The sequence below is a fragment of the Cryptotermes secundus genome, unplaced genomic scaffold, assembly GCF_002891405.2.
Source record: "Cryptotermes secundus unplaced genomic scaffold, Csec_1.0 scaffold795, whole genome shotgun sequence".
Lineage (NCBI taxonomy): Eukaryota > Metazoa > Arthropoda > Insecta > Blattodea > Kalotermitidae > Cryptotermes > Cryptotermes secundus.
The window spans coordinates 74,216-95,736 of record NW_019745094.1 but is presented as its reverse complement, the minus strand read 5'-3'; the positions used below and the strand labels follow the sequence as shown (position 1 = coordinate 95,736).

At 41.5% G+C, this 21,521-nt stretch overlaps 1 protein-coding gene across 2 annotated transcripts in view; it reads right to left on the bottom strand.

The window, feature by feature from the left end:
• LOC111874978 (fucose mutarotase) overlaps nt 1-21,106 on the bottom strand; it is a gene marked incomplete at its 5' end in the record, with an annotated part of 58,267 nt that extends 37,161 nt beyond the window's left edge. The window contains 3 exon segments of one of the 2 annotated variants that reach the window (XM_033755670.1): nt 4,495-4,733; nt 19,459-19,634; nt 20,964-21,106. In XM_033755670.1, coding sequence (XP_033611561.1) covers nt 4,679-4,733; nt 19,459-19,634; nt 20,964-21,106 — 374 coding nt within the window. 2 annotated transcript variants of the gene reach the window in all.
• Nucleotides 21,107-21,521: the final 415 nt, after the last annotated feature.

Genomic DNA, 21,521 nt, shown 5'->3' with positions numbered 1-21,521 from the left:
GGCGATACGTTCCTCCGAAACGTCGGTTAACACTACATATACACGGTGCCAAATCCCAGAAGACTGCTTTCTTCATAGTCACCGCCGTGAAAGCCTCAAATCTTACATACGAATTTTATGTACATCCCGAATTCAACACTTTATCTGCCACAGGTCGGTGTTCGGCGAATATGAACATTCCAGCTTCCAAAATTGGGGCCCTTCAAAAGGGTGCCAAGATGTAAAGTGGCGATTTCTTAAATGGTTAAAACAATCTTGATGATGCCTGCAGACCCCATAGCTACACGAATAAACCTGCAGGGGTATTATCTTCAGGAAAGTAACGATAGGGGCACTAGGGGTCAAAAGCGAAATATCGATTTTGTGCAACCTGCTTTATTGGACAGATGAATTTCACTGCCGTTCCTCGTTCAGCAACCAACAATTGCGCATCGAGCAACAATCACTCCCCTTTCCGACGTACGTAGTCAAGGTCAATCATACCGGTAAGACGTCTGTTGCCTCCCATGGGCCCCAGTCAAACGAGAACGAGGTCATGACTAAGGCGATGCGGAGTGACCTTTACCTGACACACGACAGTAGCCACACGCCCACTGCTCTGATTGCAAAGGTCAAAGTCATTAAAGCAAATAAAGCAACGATCATGTCTTATCATTACGCTGTAAGTTTAAATATTCCCGTATGATCCAAATATATGATCTAGACAAGTTTTGCTTTCGGAACAAGTCTGATATTCTAATTTGATCAATATTAAAATCCCAATTAACGGTTCTAGTTCCAGCGAATGTGAAAGATCTGGTTTGGCCTAACCCGTGGAAGGAAGGAGAAGATCAGAAGACTCGTTTTCTGCACGTAATCAATTTTCGATGCAGCGACAGCCCTACGCAACGAAGATGCTTTGACCAATGAATGAATCATCGCCAATGCTGCTTGTGTCCCCTTAATAAGTACTGATCATTACAGTTCATTACAACAAATAAATAAATAAGAGGAAATGTATATATATGTTATAGTCCGCCTATATATAGGCATGTTTACTTCTGCGAGATATGCCTCTCGACGGTGCCTGTGCTGATACCTGTCTCCTGAGACGTGAAGCCCTTTATTATGACAAAAGTTCTACCTTGAAGACAGAAGCACTACCTCTACCAGAAACACCGTTATATTTCTAACAGACTACATCGCATCACAACCAAGAAACATCTTCTAACATCACTTCGGTTACTCATTAGATACGTACCCATTCTTCTCCTGAGCTTATATTCAAATAAACTGTAGTTTAGTAAGGGAACTGTTTATGTGCTACAGCGCATGTTCTTCATTCTTGTAATTACATGCGTATCAGATAATCTTCTTCATAAATCTTTAAGGAACGTCATAAATAATATAAATACTAAGGAACCACTTTAACCACTTAACCGGCAGATGAAAATTAACACACTGCGAGCAACAAACAATGGAACGTGTCTTTAACTTCAGGTTCTAAAACAAAAGGATATTATTTTTCCCCCTTGGCACTACAGCCCCAGTGGGCCTAGGCCTACCTCCATGAACTTCTCTGTTAACTTCGGTTTTTCTAGATCTTACACATTCGGTAGGACTCCTTGGGCGGGTGATCAGCTCGTCGCAAGGCCTTTATCTGTACACAAACACAGAAAAACGCACACACACAAACTAAACATCCATACCGAGTGGGATTCCAACCCACGTTCCCGGTTTCCAAGCGAGCGAAGACAGTACATGGCTTAGACCGCTCGGCTACCGTGACCGGTGGATATTATATTGCAGATGATCTATTATTTACCGGTTCGGCGACGCGTGGAAGTAAGTTTTGTACATATCGAATTAATTCCATGGAGCAAAGTATTTCCAGAGATGTTTATAGTCAATCTACTAGGCAACAAATTAGTCGACTCCTTTGGAATCCGAGAATTCAGTACCGTGTTTATAAGAGCCCATCGGGGATCACTATCCTGAGTCAGATTAATCCAGCATTCTAATTTGTGCACAAAACCATAGCATTTCGGAATCTGGTTCTGTTTCCACTTTCGTATGACGTGAATATGAATAGAGGGGCCTCAATCCCTGGGTCCAAGGTGTGACAGTGGCTAGAGATGTGTTATGATTTGAATTTCAACGCAAATCTTATCCTGTTTTGTTACTAACCTCTTGATGCAGTTACAATGTACGTATATATCCACTGAAACGAAGTCATGTACACGTGCACGGCTGGAACGTCACTGACAGGCCAAAGGAGATCGCGAAACTGTTCCCCTAGGCCTGGCCCGGATCCAGCCACAAACTGCACATAGTGCATTATTTTTAGGTCTGTCATGGTCTTAACCTACTAATGAATGCAATTTTGAGGAACTTAGTGGCACCTCCACGTTTCCTTCTTCAGTAGAACTGGAAGTGGACAGTGTTTTCAAATGTGTTCTTTTTGTGTCTATATCACACATTGAAACCATGCCCACAGGGCGTCTGGAAAACAAGGAGACAAAAATTCTTATGAACATAACATAAAAAAAATGATATGACGTAATGATGCGGACAGAATGACGTACGACCGTAACTTTGCACTCCCTGCATGCGCTGAAAACACGGGAAACACATGAAATGCCTCGTACCAACAGTCTATGACTCCTAGCTCTGTACTAAACCTGATATTTTTTTTTTCGTCTGGCGCTACAGCCCGAATTTTGGCCTACCTCCATGAAACTCTCTGATTCACTTCGGTTTACTAGATCTAAGACATTCGGTAGTAGGAGTCCTTGAGCGGGTGATCAGCTCGTCGCAAGGCCTCTACCTGTACACAAACACTAAACATCCATGTCCTGAGTGGGATTCGAACCCACGATCTCGGCTTCTTGTGAACGAAGACAGTGCATGCCTTAGATCGCTCGGCTACCGTGACCGTCACCTGAGGTTATTATGGCGGTGAAAACTTGTATGTTGCGATCTTGTGGGTTATGTTACTGTGCAACCACTTTCAAGATTACATATCGTAATAAGAAAGAATACCACAGTTTACAGTGGACTAGCCTGTACTTCCTTATAGAATGTTCATCCTCTTTGCTGTTTAGATAGTTTCCTTCAGCTCCTCTATCCATAACCTAGGAAAATAAAACATATTAATATTACGAATACCGTTTCTACCATTGTCCTGACACTGTACGTAAGACAGGTTTACTTACACGCAGGTCCTGAGTAGCCAAGAGATGAAATTCGCAGCTAGTGTTACTGTGGGAAGAATTTCTGGTGATTTATAGGGTTCATTTGTAATCTGAGGATATCAGGTCTATATCTTTTGGAATGTAACGCCAAATAGGTGTACCTTCGGAAGAAGGTACTATCTCGGACTCGAAGGTGACCATGAAGGTTGAAGCAACACGTTCCTTATAGTTAGTTAGTTAGTTAGTTAGTTAGTTACTGGAGAGGGCGTGTTTCCCCATGCACTAAGACCAGTATTGGTCCATTGTGCTTCCCTCTGTGATATTCTACCAGTCTCTATACCCTACCGATATTGGTGCGTACCATCAGTCCCGACCGAGCCAGCGAGTTCGGCCTCTACTGGCTTAGCGGTATCTACAATGCTTCCCCCATCTATCAGAGGCGTTAGAGACTACTGTTGGGCGGGAAATGTCCTTGAATTTAGCTCAGTGACCTCCTTTGGAGATATGAGGTTCTTTTATGTGCCGTAAAGCTACGATACGGGACCCACGGCTTAAAGTCCCTCCCGGAGGACTTGTTCCCTGTTCCGCCCTTAAAAATTCCACGACCTCCACCGGGTTTGAACCCGCGTACCACGAGTCATGAGGTGGGAACTTTACCTCTAGACTACGGAGGCCGCTTTTCTTATAAATATATCCCATATAACACGACGTCACATCGCAAAAGATAGTAATTATTTTATCTCTTTTATTTGGGGTGGATGTTCGTGTATTTTCGGCTACCTCCCCGGTTAGATAAGATCTGTGCGACAACAGTAAGATACCTGGCATTCTTTCGTAATTCCGTTTGATAAAATGCCTTTCAACTGATCAATTGTGCCAATGTATGTAACTTCTTGCGTAACATTCTGTTTGTGGTTGGAATGGTGACAGCTGCAGTGTTTGAGGAGAAGTTGGAAGGACTTCAACAAATGATGAGGCTCAAACCGAAAGGTGATTTTACATATTATGTATGAGCCGAGAAAACCAAAAATTAACTGCCCCATATTTCTTAACCAATTTCCCATAAAATTCACCAGAACAGATCCCGTGAAGTTAAACTGTAATTAAGGACCTACCGTAAGCGCAAATGACTGAAATAACAAAAAAATGTATATCGTTTTCGTAATTTATAACAGTGTATATTAAAAGAAGACAGTTTCAAGCTTTCTACAACTGGAAACACCAGGCCTGAAATCTAGGGGCCTATTTCACATAGACCATTACTTATATGTATAATTACATCACATCTCCTGAGGATGTTCAAAATCATCACAGGTTGTAATTTACGAGCTCATTATATGGTTTTATTTCCCAATGTAACTTGAAATTTCCGATTATATTTTATAAGATTTTCCATAAACACCTCGCCTATTTGGCGTTCAGATGAAGACATAGGTGGCATGCTTCTGACATATGCATTTATTCTATGATGAGGTTACAGAATCTTCATAACTGCTTCCAGTCACTCAATCAACAATAATTCCCATCTTCAGAATAATGTTGGCGTAGATTTTCGTTTCTCTGCGTGGTGAAGCCCATATGAAACACAAACAGACACATATTCTATTAGCAAATAAAAGTGGTAGGAGCGTATTTCCAGAAATCTTTCTGTGATATTTTGAATATTTCATTCATGTCTGTGTTTATTTGTTGTGAATATTACACATGAATTGTTTCCAGCTCAAATACTTCCTGGCTCAGAGATGGAGCTCCAGCTTAAGGACGGAAGATGTGATTATGTGGTGTCTGGTTAGGGCTATCGCATATCTCACGGAGCGGTGGGAAGTATGGAAGAATGGTAGAATTATGATGAGCAGGGGAACCCTGAAGAAACTCGGAGAAAAGCCTGCCCCAGAGCCACTCTATCCACACCTAAGCTCATATGACGTCATCCGGAACTGAAATCGGCATGCAGTGGCGAGAAACCAGGGTCTAAACGCCTAAGCATATTATTTCAGTCACACGTCAATTACCAAGATTAGTTAGGATTTATTTTATTGAAACAATTTACTTATCATACATACTTCATAATGCTGCGTATGTAGCATAACTATGAAATTACTGCAATATTATAAAACAAATAAAGAAGTAAACAACAGGTGAAAATGAAATTGGCCCAAAACCAAAATTAACGGAAATCCGCTAAAGTGTTTGACCGACTAAAATCTAAAACCGAAATACACGTATGTACTCTCCATTAGACGTTCACTTCAAGCACTTTGGGAAAGATTTCATAAAAATAGGTTCACCGAATACCCCTTTCCCTACCAGACGTTTCACCACACAACATTGCCCTTTTTTTAATTGATTTTTTTAACACGCATAATAAGGGGTGGAGTCCAGCTGGATCCACTCGGCACGTCGGCCACTGATTGGCCTATTGTACCTGCCCCGGGTGATTTTGATGATGGAGAATTTGGTGGGATGAAGATTGGAAAGGGAAACCGAAGTACTCGCAGAAATCCTGCCCCAGCGCCACTTTGTCCACCATAAATCCCACTCGACCAGACCCGGGCTCGAACCCGGGCCACTGCGGTGGGAAGCCAGCGACTAACCGCTTGAGCTATGGCGCGGGCCGACACTGCCCTTCCTCCCAACCTCCTTCTGATCTTTCTTGTACATTGCGAACTCTTCTGTCCCTCAGACACGCGCGTGTCGTCATGTAGTCGCTTGTTTATCTGTTCGCGTATTTAGTGGTGTTTAATGAGAACACACAGATGTGCTTCAAGCTTACAAGAACGTGGAGAGAAACGGTTGTGACCTAATTTAATGAGAAAAACTGACATGTCTACAGTGAATGAATTAACTGCTGAAACGTCAGTCAGACCATTGTCCTGAATAAGGTTCGAATTGGGGTATATCTTATGCTAAGCAGGACTTCAGCCATCCTTTCCATGCTGGCAGACGGTAGAGCGAAGGGTGTTACGAGGGGACCATGTGGTAAGCAGAGAGAATACAATAAATTTCAGGGTTCCACATTTCCTGTAGAGTGCCTTGGGATTCCAGATAGATGCGGAATTTCCGGTTTGGGGAACTGGAAAAATTCGTTCAGCTGCATAATTTGAAACTCTTCATTTATGATTAATAATTATGTCTGTTCTAACTTCCGCCGGTCATGGTAGCCGAGTTCGCTCAGAATCCGGGATCGTGGGTTCGAATCACACACAAGGCATGAATTTTTGCTATGAGTATGTGTTTATTCTGTGTTTGTGTTGTCCTGTGTTTAGGTAGAGGCCTAGCGACAAGCTGATCAACCGTCCAAGGAGGCCTATCGTCTGTAAAAAAAAAACTCGACACCGTAAAGGTAAAAGAGGAACGGGTTAAGTATGTAAGTTCTAACATCCGGCTCACTGACTGAATGACTTACTAAGAGAAAATAACCATATTGTAGTGTGCTGGAATGGTGACCATCGGGTGAAATGGTCTGCATTTTGAGGAAGATATGTGTACAAAGGCTGCTATATCGACTTCATCCAGCAAAAAATACTCATTTGTGAGAGAACGGCCCTAAAGTATGATGCTCCTTATTATATAATTCCTTCTAGCCTCTTGTTACCTCTGCTCTTTTAGATCCTGCCCAGAATCTGTTCTAAAGGGGCCCATACACGTACGAGTCTGGCTCGCGAGTCCGACTCGGCTCGGGTTCCAATGAGCCAAACTCGTCCGTGTGTGGGTCGCAAAGTTGGTAGTCAGCTCATGCGTTTGTGGTGAAATTAAACCGAGCCCGGCTCCCGAGTCAAGCTCGCCGAGCCAGACTCGTACGTGCATGGGTCCCTTTAAAGCCCTCAATCGAGGTATTTCCTTCAGTATGAGGGCCCAAGTACTACGTCCATGCGCTCATCTCTATCTCTGTTTCCTGTTGCTTCCATTCGGGAGCACAGGGAATCCGTGAAAATCTTTGTTTTACTTCAGTTCTTAATCCTAAAATAGTCGGTAGGCCTCCTGGGGCAGGGGATGAGCCCGATGCAAGACCGCTACCTAATAAACACAGAATAAACGCATACATCCATGCCATGAGTGGGATCCGAACCCACAATCCCAGTGTTCGAGCGAACGAAGACAGTTCTTTAATTAGACGGCGCGGCCATTGTGATCAATGTGATAGGTCCATACCCTAATATAACAGGTAAAATCATATTTACTTCCTGCTTTGTGGATCTACGATCCTTTCACAGCCGTGGCCTCCTGCAAGACAAACGACCATTATTCTCTATCATCCGCCTCTTGTCTCCACGTCTTAACCTTTTGCTGTCGTACATCATTCTCTACATCTTCCATCCATCTCAATCTGAGACCTTCCTCTTTTCTTCTACATTCTCGCTTATTTAAAAAAAATGCCGTAACCACCCTTGTTTCACCCTTTCTAATCACATGCCCCAACCAGTTGATCCTCCTCCTTTTAATATCCGATACCAGATAAGGAGTTTTATTTCTCTACTTCATTTTTCTTATAAAGTTCTAATTGCAAAGAGTAAAACATTAAGACGATTACTGCAAATTCGGTAAGTGGTAAGGAAATCATATCGCCCATTATGACAGGATGTACCAGTACCACATTCAAACCATGTTTTAAAAATTAAAACAGAATAAATATTTCTACTGAAATCGGTCTATGCAAGGTCTGGTTTTCCGTGTTACCCTTTATGCAGTCCTATATACCGCGGACAGTGCTTGGACGTATTACGCAGAAACAAAAGTCGGTGACGGTAATTAGTGGTTCGCCACAGATTGCGACATGTTGCGGTTAGGACACTAATTTATGGCAGGAAGTGCTATATTATCCTGATTGACTTATCATTACGAGAAATCTACGTTTTGCAAATACGACTTACGTAATACTTAACTGCAGCTTCCCTATTAGTTAAGACGACTGAACCGGTCACATTATACGAGGAAGCCAACTGGAAACATGGCGCCCGAGTGCATTTCACTTTGTAACAGACAAGATGGCGCTTTATGCTGTACGCCAATAATTCGACGATGGAGCTATAATGATGGTGAATTTTACTGTAGGAAACAAGAAAGATGAACAATGATAAGTTGGAATTTCCGATGAAGTTGTGGAGCCACTTGAAGGGGAATTCAATCACTGGAGATATCGTGTGAGATTGAATTAAATGGTACTGGAGCAGGTCTCCTTTCGAGTTTTCCTGCTAACCACCACTCCACCATTGCTACGCACTTGAAGTGAGCGATAGTACATTCTCAGACCGCAATGTAAGAAGTCTTTTTCTGTTGTTATTTAAATCTGCGTTTGCCTAAACTTTCATATATTTTTTCCCCTTGGCACTACAGCCCCAGTGGGCCTAGGCCTACCTCCACGAACTTCTCCGTTAACTTCGGAAACTTTCATATACAGGATTATAATTTTAAAAAAGTTCAAAACAAGTTCCTATGCCTAAATTGTAAAGGGAAATATTATAGAAATTATATTCATATATTAGTTTTCTGCATCTAAGAAACCAATGCATGTCAGTCATAATGCTGAGTTGTTTTTTATTTATCCTGAGAATGAAACAACCCTGCAATTCCACTCTTCCTGTAAACGATGGAAGCAGGGAATATTAAAATAGGTGTAGACAAAAATGCCACAGCATTATTAAGAGTCGCAACAATGAGGTTAATAATTTGGATGTCGTCCTTTAAGAGTTTATTTTAACACCCTCATTATGTCTCCAGTAACGGCTTATATTAATAATTCTGAATTACTATTGTTGTTTTCAGGCATATGACCTCTCTTGTCTCGTAAATGTTTCAGATGTTCAACCAAAAAGCCGGTAACCATGTACCAGTCTAACGGTGTTGTCCCAGAATACAGTATCTTAACAACTGAGGACCTCAAACCCCACGTTTAAACCTCCGACTCAGAATTTCTGGTACCGGTATTACAATATATAGTTCTACTTGCTATGCAAATTTCTTTAAGCCATGAAACATTGTCGTTATAGCAGGCAGTTACCCAGATCCTCTTTAAATAATTTCAAGGCCGCGCCATAGCTCAGGTGGTTAGTCGCCGGCTTCCCACCGCGGCGGCCCTGGTTCGAGCCCAGGTCAGGTCAAGTGGGATTTGTGGGGGGAAAAGTGGTGCTGGGGCACGTTTTTTTCCGACTATTTCCGTTTCCCCTTCCAATCTTCATAACAGCCTCACTGGTTTGCACATTCTAAAGATCACTGTAACTGCAGCACACATTCAGCCTTCTATATCTTCACTAGTCGTTACCTGGTAACGTATCTTAACAATGTCCTCTGCTAACGTCTTTACCGGCTGGCGAATATCCCACAACTGGCTAAAGTCAAAGTCAGAGTCAAAGTTACATTGCGACTGACGGTCAGTCAGTCAGTAAGTCTTGGTGTCGAGCCCCATCTAAGGCTCTCATGACCAGATATTAATTATTACTGTTTGACAGTTACGGTCTTATTTTTGTGGGGCGCCCTCTCTGACGAGAGGACGGGTGTCTTTTGCATATGCTGCTGGCCCTTGCCAGCGCAGTCTTTGTCGGGTCCGAGTCCCTTGGGGTGAAAGGATCTTACTCAGCTGAGCTAGTATCGATCAATGGGGCGAGTGATCGAGATTAGTTCTTTCTAACGGGCCCAACTATGTAGGACCATTTCCCACGTATAGATGGTGGAATGACCAGAGTTTCCGAAAATTTGCGTATACCGAAGAAGTTATACACCAAACATCGTAAAAAGTAAAGTAAAAAAGTAAAGGTATCCATATAACAGGCCGTGGAGGCCCATAGGATTGTGAGATGTTGAGGTTCCCACATTTTCTGGACAATCGGCTCATAGATGGCAGCAAGGTTGTCAGCCCTACGCGCCGCCCGCCCTTTACCCCCAAGAATATTCCTGGTATTCATTTCTGTTAGAGGCTCAGTCGACCCCAGGGTCACAGTGCGACTGGAAGGATTAGGTCAATTGAAAAGAATCCAATGACCTCATCGGGGCTTGAACCCGCGACCTTCCGGCTTGTAGCATAGTGCCTCAACCAACTACGCTACCGCGTGACATTGGCCACATCTCAAGTATCTAAACTAATCCACTTATAATGAACCAAGCATTGTATTGTAGATGTAAGGTCCGTCTGCTTTCGTTTGTTTGTGTCATCTGCATCGACTTATCTCTACTCGATTCTCTTCGTGACTGTCTCTAAAAGTGGAGTGGGTGCTCAGTATAGACAGACATCATGAGGACAACAGACTTCAGTTTCCATGGCAAGAATGATATTCGGAAAGTAAAGATACAAAGCCCAGAAAATATTTGTAAAGCATTTTGGGGTGCATTCACTTGTAGCACTTTTACAACACACCTTTATTTACTTTCCAACACAGTCACCATGGATCGCAATGCACTTAGTGAGCCTGGGAACAAGTTTCTTTATTCTAGCGTCATAGAAATCTCCCTCCTGCTCTCTTAGCCATGTCATCACCACATCTTGAACATCATCATCATTATCCGAAAAATTCATCGACGGTTAAACGTCTGTCAGCAGCAATGTTTTCATACATTTTTGGGATAGTTTAGTCAGTGAGAACTCCCCATTTCATCACGAACATCCCTTCTTCCCGCTTCAGATCACGACACCATTTTGTCACGTTTTGCCTGTTCATAACATCTTCGCTGTAAACAGACACAAGCTGGCAGCAGCAGCAGCTTCTCCTTTCGCGTGAAGGAACCTCACATTTGGCGGGATTCTGAATCGACACGGCCATTTTAAACACACACTGCGAGCACAGCGTTGCCGTGACTGTGTCCGGTGAACTCTGCCCTGTCATACGGTTCCTATCTCACACAGCAGGACTGCCGTTTCTAAAAAAAAAAAAAATTGCCTTGCATTTTGACAGGACTTGTATCTTTACTTTCCGAATCCCTCGTAGACTTCCGGTGTCGTTGCCGTTGCCGTTGCCGTTGCCGTTATTTACATCGCAGCACAGAAAATAAAACAGAATGAATCGTGTACTGCAGTCTCAAATCCCGGGATGATAAACTCGCCCACCTTTATTCAGACTTTTCGTCATTTCCCTCAGTCGTTATACGAGAGAAACTTCTCGCAGGTTTCCTTAAACTTGACGCATTAGATCGAAATGCATCCCCCCACCTTAACTGTTTTATGACGGCTGGCATCACAGATTTAACCTCGAAGTTTCAAGAAGAACGAAAGTGAAATTCATCATAACGAATGGTCAGCAATGGTCAGGGAACAGAAACTAAGTCTGGACATGTCACAAGCTAAAATGTAAATCTGAACGTTTTCCGATATCGTATATAAAATTAAGGGCAGGAATCCAAGACCAAGGTTCTATGACACGTGTACAATGGGAAAATAAAGCTACCGCATGAAAATAAAATGGTATCACGACAAAGGGAATAGGACTTAAAGGAAGGTTAGTGCTTAGCGGCGTCCGTAGTCTAGGGGTAACGTTCCCACCTCACGGTAGGCGGGTTCAAACCCGGCGGAGATCGTGGAATTTTTAAGAGCGGAAAAATTCAGGGAACAAGTCCTCCGGGAGGGTCTTTAAGCCGTGGGTCCCGTGTCATAGATTTACGGCACGTAAAAGATCCTCATGTCTCTAGGAGACCTCTGAGCTAAATTAGGCAACAATTTCCCGCCCAAGCAGTTTCCAATGCCTCTGGTAGATGGTGGAAATATGAGGTACCGACGCCCGACCTTGTTGGCTGAACGGGGCTGATAGCACGCACCAGTGCCGGTAGGGTATGGCGACAGTAGAAATTAAAGGGGGACGCACAATGGACCACTAACTGGTCTAAGTGCATGGGGAACCCACCTCCTCTAATAATAATAATAAGGTTAGTGCTTGGGAGACGATGTTAAGACAAACAGAACTAGAATGATATGAAGCCAAAATTCAGAGGAGGCACTAAAAGAACAGAGAGAGTTATCTGCGACACCAGTAGATATGAAACCACTACGTAAGAGTAGCGTGGAGAGACACGGTGGGGTGAGACAGTGCAGTTGGTACGCCAGTCACTATTGGACCTACCGGCCCCGCATGACAACTGACGAAAATTACTGTTGAGCCTGCAGCAGATGGTGGAATGAGAACACGCAGAGGAAATCCAAGTACTGGGGAGAAGCCCGCCCCAGTGCCACTCTGCCCACCATAAATCCCACATTACTGACCTGGAATCGAACCTTGACCGCGGCTGTGAAAAGTCGGTGACTTACCGCCTCAGATATGGCATGGTCTCCGCGTGGGAGCACATAGGTCCATGTTTATTTAAAAAATATAGCAACAATACCTGTCTTTGAGAAATATGATCATCCTAAATTTACACGCGAGTTTAATGGAAAACTTTCGACAATTTCTTATGTAATATTCATGCAGTTTTTCCGAAGCGGTATTAAGTAAAGGAACATTCTCTATGGATTATATCAAAATTATAATCACAAACGGGGTTCTGATCAAGCATTGTAGAGCTTCGTCAGCGGTGGACGGAAGGGCGGGGGGTTTGCAGTGCTGTTCCAGCCATGCATCACAGCGGTCTAGCTTCACTCCCCACCGCTGATGTTGCATCACGTGATAATTTGCATCGCAAAATAGAACAAAATATTTTTAAAAAGTCTCTCCATGTGGCTAGTGCATGCACGCCCTGCCAGTTGGGTTTTTCACAGAGGCTCCTGTTTAACCAATAAGAAATCCTTATAGTTTTCCGGTAGGCGTGGTCTATCATACTCTAGCTGCAGCTGTTACAAATAATGAGATCACAAAATGGCTGACACAAGTTCACCTCAAACAATAAAACAGGAAGTTAATTAGAATATCAATCAGTAAGAATTAAAATGGAAACAAGTCTTCGTGAATTAAGTATAAGAGAAAATGTACGGTTATTTCCCAAATTAAATTGAATCTACCGAGCCAATTACTCTCAGTGTACCCCTTAATTTAATTTTGTAGCCGGAATTTCTCGCACATTAATAAAATTACACAGGCTAATCATGAAAGGGAGAAGAAACGCAGGCCTACAAACAGTACTCACTCTTTTGCACACGTTGTTATAAGCACTTCATAACTTAGGAAGTGCCTGCATTTGTAGATATTTGTATCTTTATGAATATACTTCGGTCTGAGGTCTGCGCTAAGGTTACATGGATTACGAAAAAGTGAGTCGGGTGGGACTGGGGAGGAAACGAACATGTCCTCTTTTAATGGGGGCTCGAGGTATTCATCCTGAGAAAGTCAGATCTACAGACTTTGTACGTTCCGAACAGGAGTTAGATACGAAGTCTACCAAACTACAACTTTATGTTAGTAGTTCGATAAATTATCTGTCACTTTTAACTTTAAATTTCATCATATCGTCACGTGTAGGGGGGAATACGCGTGACGAAAATAATGGGCTCTACGTAGATGGGATGATTGGATTTATTGGCACTTCGGTTACAAGTTCTCTTAATCACACTCAATTATATCGCTATCGGTATTCTACACATTTTCAGTTCACCGTTGCACATGCACTAGGGTTCTCAGTCTTCACTAGTCGTATCCTGGCAACGGATCTCAACACAGAAACTAGCACTTCAAATCATTATGAAGTCTTCTTGTTATTTCGTCTTCAACCACTCTGTGCTCCTCTGTCCTAATCTGCACTCAACTGATCTTCACAATTCACTGAGGATATACTCCATTCTCTTCCTGGTACTCTCAACTGCACTGCACTAACCTAAGCTACAATAGATCCTCGTTATATAGGCACAGAAACAAGTTATGTGACTGCTCTCTCGTCAGTCCATTGGTGTGCTGGCTGCTGCCTAGCAACGATCTATAACATTCGTCCACTAAGACAGTTTCCACTGTTGCTCATTGGAACGTGTTTACCGAGCCGTTGCTTAGCAATGTTTGTTTGAAATGAAATTTATTTCATAGAATATGACTATATTTGGAGGGGACACTATTTCAAATCTCCTGGAAATGATCAGAACAGTTTGATTTTATCTCTCTTTCTCTTCTTGTTAGAAAGCGAAATTTGGCGATAAAAAGAAAACATACATATAGACCTATAGGCCAAATGATACATAGGCCTACCTGCCTATTTGAAAAGTGACCTCATCCTAAGAAAAGATGGATCGAGGGTATTCGAGACGAAGCACTAAGGAAAATATTTGAACTTAGGAGAAAGGAAGTTCCGGTCTAGAAAAACGAAATTAACGGCCGTTGGGATTCGCTGCGCTGACCACGCGACACCTTCTATCCGCTAAAGTTGGCACTAACTTCACCGACAAGCGGCGGTCGCTCGGTAGGTATAGTCCGCTTGCGGACTAAAACCGTGGAGTTATCTTAGCTAGGAGAAAGGAAGTAACAGGAGGGTGGAGAAAAGTAGACAGTGGGAAGCTTAAAGCAGAATTTATCTTTCTGCTCATGCGCCTCAGCTGCTACTCTTATATTTAAGGACTTTGATGTGTATGAAATCAAAATCATTTCTCTTAGTCATATGCTGCAATGGTATTTTCTTAATTATTAAAATATTGTAACATGTAGACCAGTTGCTAACTAATGACTTTGTAAACAAAGCCGCTGCTAAGCAACAGTGGAACAGAGTGATACTTAACTTCTATTATTCTCTAAACGATTCTAGTTTCACTGTCACGTCTTTTGTTAATGTGTAAGTGTTTATTTTGTTTCCTTCCTTGGCTCGTGTTCACTTTATTATTGGCCTCTGGGCTGTTGAATAGGCAAGTAAATAAAAATAGAACTGAATCTATCCGAATGGAATTGAAATCGATGAGGAAGAAATAAGTGGACCTGAAACACACGTGTGGGAAGCAAGAAATGCTTAGAGACTTCCAACCGGAAAACCAGTAGGGAACTAGTGAGACCTAAGTTTAGATTGAAGTATGATGTTAAAACGGGTGTTGAAGAGACGCGAGTGTTAACTGAATTAAGCTGGGCCGTGTTCAGTGTCCAGCAGCGGATTCTTGTGAACACGGAATTGCATCTCCGGTTTCCATAAAAGACTGAAAATTTCTTGACTATATGATCCCTTTATTAGCATGCTAAGAGACATGCTGCTCCCTGGGATCAGTTGCTCCGTAATGTTTTGAAAACGTGCCCGGAAATTAAATTCTAGATGGCCTACTCGATTCATGAATGTGAAACAAACAACCTAAAGGCTTCACATTGCGCCAAACGCTTTCTTCCCAATGATAGCATAACACAAGAACGAGACAGACATTCCCAACTTCGGAAATATGATTTTGCGATTTTTCTGAAAAGAAAAGAGCATATTCTTAGCATATCTACACGATGAAAACATCAAAGTAGTCCAGTATATGACGACGAAATTGATCTCACTTCTTCAGCTCACCTACATGGACCAGAGTCCTTCTAGTAGAATTGATTGTAGCTCATCTTACCAAGAAAATCCCTTTCGTAACATCATTATTAAAAAGCCTGTCATAGGGCATCCTGAGCCAGTTTAATCCAGTTCACATACTTACACCCTATTTCTTGAAGAACCAACGTATATTAATACTATCCTAACATCTATGTCGTGGTCTCAAAAGCGGTCTTTTCGCTTCAAATTTTCCGTTTAAACTTCTCTACTAAATTGCAATCTCCCCGAAGCGTGGTACATGTCCCAACCTCATCCTTCTTCATTTCATCAGATGTAGTTAAGACTAGCAACACGAGATGTCCTCCAATTGCGTAATGTTCATACACAATTTTAATGAAAATTAGTGTCGGAAATATTGCTCTGTAGGCCTATAATTTAACGGGGGACGGACAGGCCGACGGATGTCGTTGATTAGATTCTGAAGATGTCGTATTCTCTCAGAACGCTACAAATTAAATAAAAACACAGTAACTTCTATACAAATGCAAAGTGTTCTTTAACCCCGTTCAATTGGAGATAAGCAGTGTCATGTCGTTTTAATTTTTTGTTCTCAATGGCTCTTCTAGCCCATTCAGGGCCTGGCCTCTTATTCAGTTCCGTAATCATTTTACACAGTCGGCAGGACTCCTTGGGGGAATGATCAGCCCTTCGCAAGGCCGCTACTTAATCACAGGACAACATAAATACAGAATAAACGCATACACACACCAAACATCCATGTCCTGAGTGGGCTTCGAACCCATGATCCTAGCGTCCGAGCGAGCGAAGATAGTTCATAACTTAGACCGCGAGGCTACTGTGACCGGCCATGTCGTTTTAAATAACTATTGTAAATTACAAGAACAATCAAATAAATTTTAATTATTAAGTCATCTACACGGACAGATATGTCTTGCAGCCAGTACATGAAGCAATAAAAGTTGCAATATGCCCAACAGTAAATTTCAGCTAACCTCTCTTCCCAGCAAATATTCTTGTATTAGAGAGCGTTGAAATCACATTTGTCTATCTGTAGCTTGCATCTTCAAAACGTGATACTTGTTTCGCCAGTACATTTTTTCTTTTCAAATTTGTCTAAAATAGTAATAAAGATCTCAAATTAGAAATTTCCTGCTTATACATATATTCCCTCTTCTCTCATAATTACCTCAACGTTAGATCCAAGTATTCCCACAGGCATTTCCGCTATTAAGAGGTCTCAATCGATGTTTTTTCTCAAGGCAGAAACTTAATACTATATAGGCCTTCATGTGAAAACAAATAAATTTAAGGGCTTTTGTGACACATTTCAATTTGTAGATACTTTGGAAAATATAAAGGAAAACAAAGAATCCTGAAGTTATTGACATGTACTTATAGATTTTGTCCTGCCCTTAATTTTGTCGTGAATATCTGGGTGGTCTATTTTAAAGGAGGGGAACTGTAGAAAACGTAATAATAAAAATATTACAAATGAGTCACGGAAAGCCAGGATCAAAACAGAACAGGAGAAATGACGGCGAAGTGTGTAATTACATGGGAACAGCTGACCTCGTTACAACCGATAATTGGGGACCACCGATCCGATCTAATGAGAGAAAGCAATAGCGACACTTCAATTACACAAACTGATAATGACAATAATTAATAAAATCACGGCAAGTTCTCTCAGTGTTGCAAGATTTATGTTCTATATTTAAAAGTTAACTACTACTTGTTATGGATTGAGAACGATTGGGCCAATCATTGAAATGTAATATTTCAATGTCTGCCAACATCACAAAGCCTTTCTTGATGGATTTCCGCCACTTTCCTCTATACATCTAAATTATGCCTGTAATCACCAACCTTTCACAGACCCAAGGTTGCTTATGTAATGCCTGCTTTAACGTACTTAAACTCTCCATTGTGCCCACAGAGTGCATTTATGTGCTTCGCATGGTTCTCACAATAAACAGTGACGTTTTCTCTAAACGGCATTAAGAGATTGACCACATTAAAATACAAACCTTTAATTAGGCTATAAAATCATAAATATAATCGGTGATTCTGAGAGATCATGGCTTTATTACGTGTGTTGAATGAAAAGAAATACTAGATTTTCTATACCATTCTTCAACATAAACCAAAATAAAACTGAACAAGACGGCAGTAATGAAGTCGAAATAGTCCAACATAAAATTTCCATATGAACTTCAATTCACGGAGAAAACTCTTCTTGAGATGCTAGTAGTGGCTCAGATGGTCATGAAATTCCCCATTTTCTACAAGACAAGAGTGTTTATCGCCGTGTTCACAAGAGCCCGCCACTGGCCAAGATCCATCCCATGTCCTCACATTGTTCTATCAGATTCAGCTCAATTCTCCCATATACGATAAATGATATAAATTCCGTCCTAAGTGCAACAATTTATTGTAGGTCTTTCGTTTTGCTTTCTTCTACACTACATGTTTCGGCTGCAAACGGCCATCATCAGTGTATACACTCACGTAGCTGTTACACTGCACCCAGTTTAAAATTTAAAAACACAGATTTTCCCAATTGGCTAACAGGATCTACTTCGCTGCTATTTGTCTGATTCGTACATCCTCTTTGTCACCCACACACACATCAATTTTGACATTCATGAACTGGCACTTTTTTATCTTCAGTTCCATCATCATCATCATCATCATCATCAGTAATCTGTCAGACGACAGGTCCACAGTCTCTTCCAAAACAATTCCTCCACTTAATGCGATCTTGAGCTTTCTCCTTCAAATTAAATGAAAATATCCTCTTCTGTCCCCAAGGTCATCCAGCATCTTCTTACGTCTTCTTCCTCGTCTTCTTGTCATTTCTATCCGCCCCTCTATTTTTCCTTCAATAACTTCTTTTAGAAGACAGTTTCTGCGTAAAACATGACCAATCCAATTAGCCTTCCGTTTTCTTATTTCATGTAGGATATTCCTCTGCTCACTGACTCTAATTAACACTTCTTCATTTCTCATATAGTCGGTGAGAAATGAAGAAGTGTTAATTAGAGTCAGTGAGCAGTGGAATATCCAATTTTATAAAATTCCTTTAAAACTTTTTCAAAATTTTAAAATTTAAAATTCTCAGGGTTACTCGCCCCACGTCTATAGTGCTGCAGCGGCTACTTCTTGTCTTCAGCACTGTACAGGTGTTATTCTGTGTAGGCTCCCATATACACCAAGGAGTAAGACGTTTCTCTCTTCAGTTTTGTATCAGTATAAAGGCCCAGGGCCAGGAAATCAAAACACCTCCATCACAAACACGTCCCTCTGCACCCCGTTTCATATTTTGGAAACTCAAATTTCTCCCTTGGAATTCATTTGTGAATATAAACTCTGTTTCTCTTGTAAAATTATAGGATTATACAAAATTATGCGTAGGGACAATTAAGTATCAAAAATTATACTTATAAAATGCATATATAGAAGTAATTCCTGGAGACCAGCTCGGTACAAAACACGTTTCCGTGTAAACGTTCATTCAACAAAGACTTTCTAGGAGACCGCTACACTATATAAGAGGCCGTGCACATAAGAACGGATTAATTCGTCATTCTTAATCAATTCGTAAATCAGAAACGAGTCGCAGTAGAAAGGTGAATCAAGAACTAGTTCATTCGTAAATCTGTCCATGTCAGTCCCAGTAGAAGACAGACCAGAAGACAGTCGTAGTCCAGTTAGAATGGAGCTAATCTTAAGCAGTCATTTACAATGAGCTGTTTTAACTGATTGTGAATAAAAGTGGTTATAATGAAGGTGTCAATAAATCCAATCATCCGATTCAGAACCCGCTATTATTAGTCACGGAGCCATAGACTCGTGATAGAATACCTTGTTGTTATTAAATTTCAATTCAGAGGCATAATTAGATGTTCATCTTCAGAATGTGACAAGTTACCCAGTATTGACGATAGCATAAGCTTTCTTGGCTCGCTCATAGAAGGCAAAACGCTCCAGTGTTGTCACCTCGACCTTACGCCCTTCAGCTTTATGTATTATCTCCCGGTAAGTGTTCCAAATCGGTGTTCTCACCCCTCGCTTCAAATCGGCGTCTGTTACCGCCATCAGAGTCACCTGAAACAAGAACAGTTTCCACATATGATGTCAATCAGATCAGAAAGACCAAGTCTTCAATATCTGAAACAATATATGATACAACTCCGTCCTAAGTGCAAACTATATTTATAGATCTTTCGTTTTGTTCTTCTTTATACACTACATGTTTCGGCCCCAAACGGCCATCATCAGGTGTATACACTCACGTATGTTACACTGCACTTATTTATAACATTTAAAATTTAAAAACATAGGTCTTCCTGATTAGCACTTATAAAATCTTCGGTTCTAACTTGAAATCCTTTAAATTTTTTTCTTCTAATTTTAAATTTTAAAAATATCAGGGTTACTCGCCCTATGTCTATAGTGCTGCAGCGGTTTCTTCTTGTTTCTAGTACTGTATAGGTGTTATTCGGTGTATAAGTGCTAATTAGGAAGACCTATGTTTTTAAATTTTAAATGTTATAAATAAGTGCAGTGTAACATACGTGAGTGTATACATCTGATGACGGCCGTTTGGGGCCGAAACATGTAGTGTATAAAGAAGAACAAGACGAAAGACCTATAAATATAGTTTGCACTTAGGACGGAGTTATATCATATATCGTATACAGTGCAACAAGATGCTTAAATATAATATCTGAAACAATATTAGTGACAGGAATGTAATTATTTTAACATAATTAATTTTAAGACCAGACATTTTATATAAAGAAATTAATATCAGTTCACTAGATTGGTTCGTGTTTGTAAAAAGGTTACAAGCGACGGCGTGTCTGTAAAAGTAGAACTTTTTGAAACAAGAGCGATTTTCATGAGAGTCGAGGTAACCCCCATGTCACAGGCGCCATAATTTTCAGCAATGTCACCAGGCCTACGAAGAAGCAATCCATGTAATTAAATTTGGAGAACGTCATACAAATCGAATACTGAAATGCTTTATGGCTATCTTTGCAATAGGATAACTTCAACGTAAAATCATCGTCTGGTGGTGATAACAGTATAAAAATTCCCTTGTGGAATAGAACTAGGTTCTTCTTAAATGAAGATAATACAACGACCCTTGAAACCACACTGTTATTGTTGCCTCTCTACATCAAATTCAAAAGCCACTGCGCTGTCACGCAAATTCATTCATTCATTTATTTTAAAATTCCATGAATCCTCTCTGGTCACAATGTGCCTAGGATGTAGAACATGTCAGATTGCTATATGTACTGCAATAACCAATGCGGGTAAATAGTTATCATTGTCACAATCATGTAAAAACTAAATCATATACATATACATGTATTAGTTCACGTAGGATCCATTGTTAGAAATATGTATTATACATTTGGAACTTACCGGAGAAGGGACGGACTTGTCCAGAGGCATGAGCTGCAGAATGGCCGTCAGTAGCGTTGGGATATCGTGACCATCGGCGCGTATCACCTTCGTGCCTGCAGCCTTAGCCACGGAAGTGGACGGGAAGTTGGCATCTCCCAGCACTGCGCACACAGACATCACATGGCTTCTTTAATTCTGTACACTATGGTAAATTCGTCCTTGTGCTTAACAAACTAAGTACTATGCCATTAAGGCGTATGGGGGAGTGGATATATAGATCCACATTTTCTTGACCTCGGCACTAGTTGAAGGTGACTGGTCAGCTTCACGCCCCGGCCGCCTTACCTCCGGAGAACAGTCCCCGGTAGCCATTGTATAGGAAGCTGCGTGGGCTCCAGAGCCGGTCTGAACGATGTGGAGAACAGAAAACTCTTGACTCTACTGGGACCCGAACTCTGACCCATAGGTCGCTCAGCCCGTAGCCAGTCGTTATACCGATTACGCTACCCCGACTCCATTACTTCCATATACATCTTAATACTCTCTGAATCAATGCCAAAATCTCTCAAGGCCTCT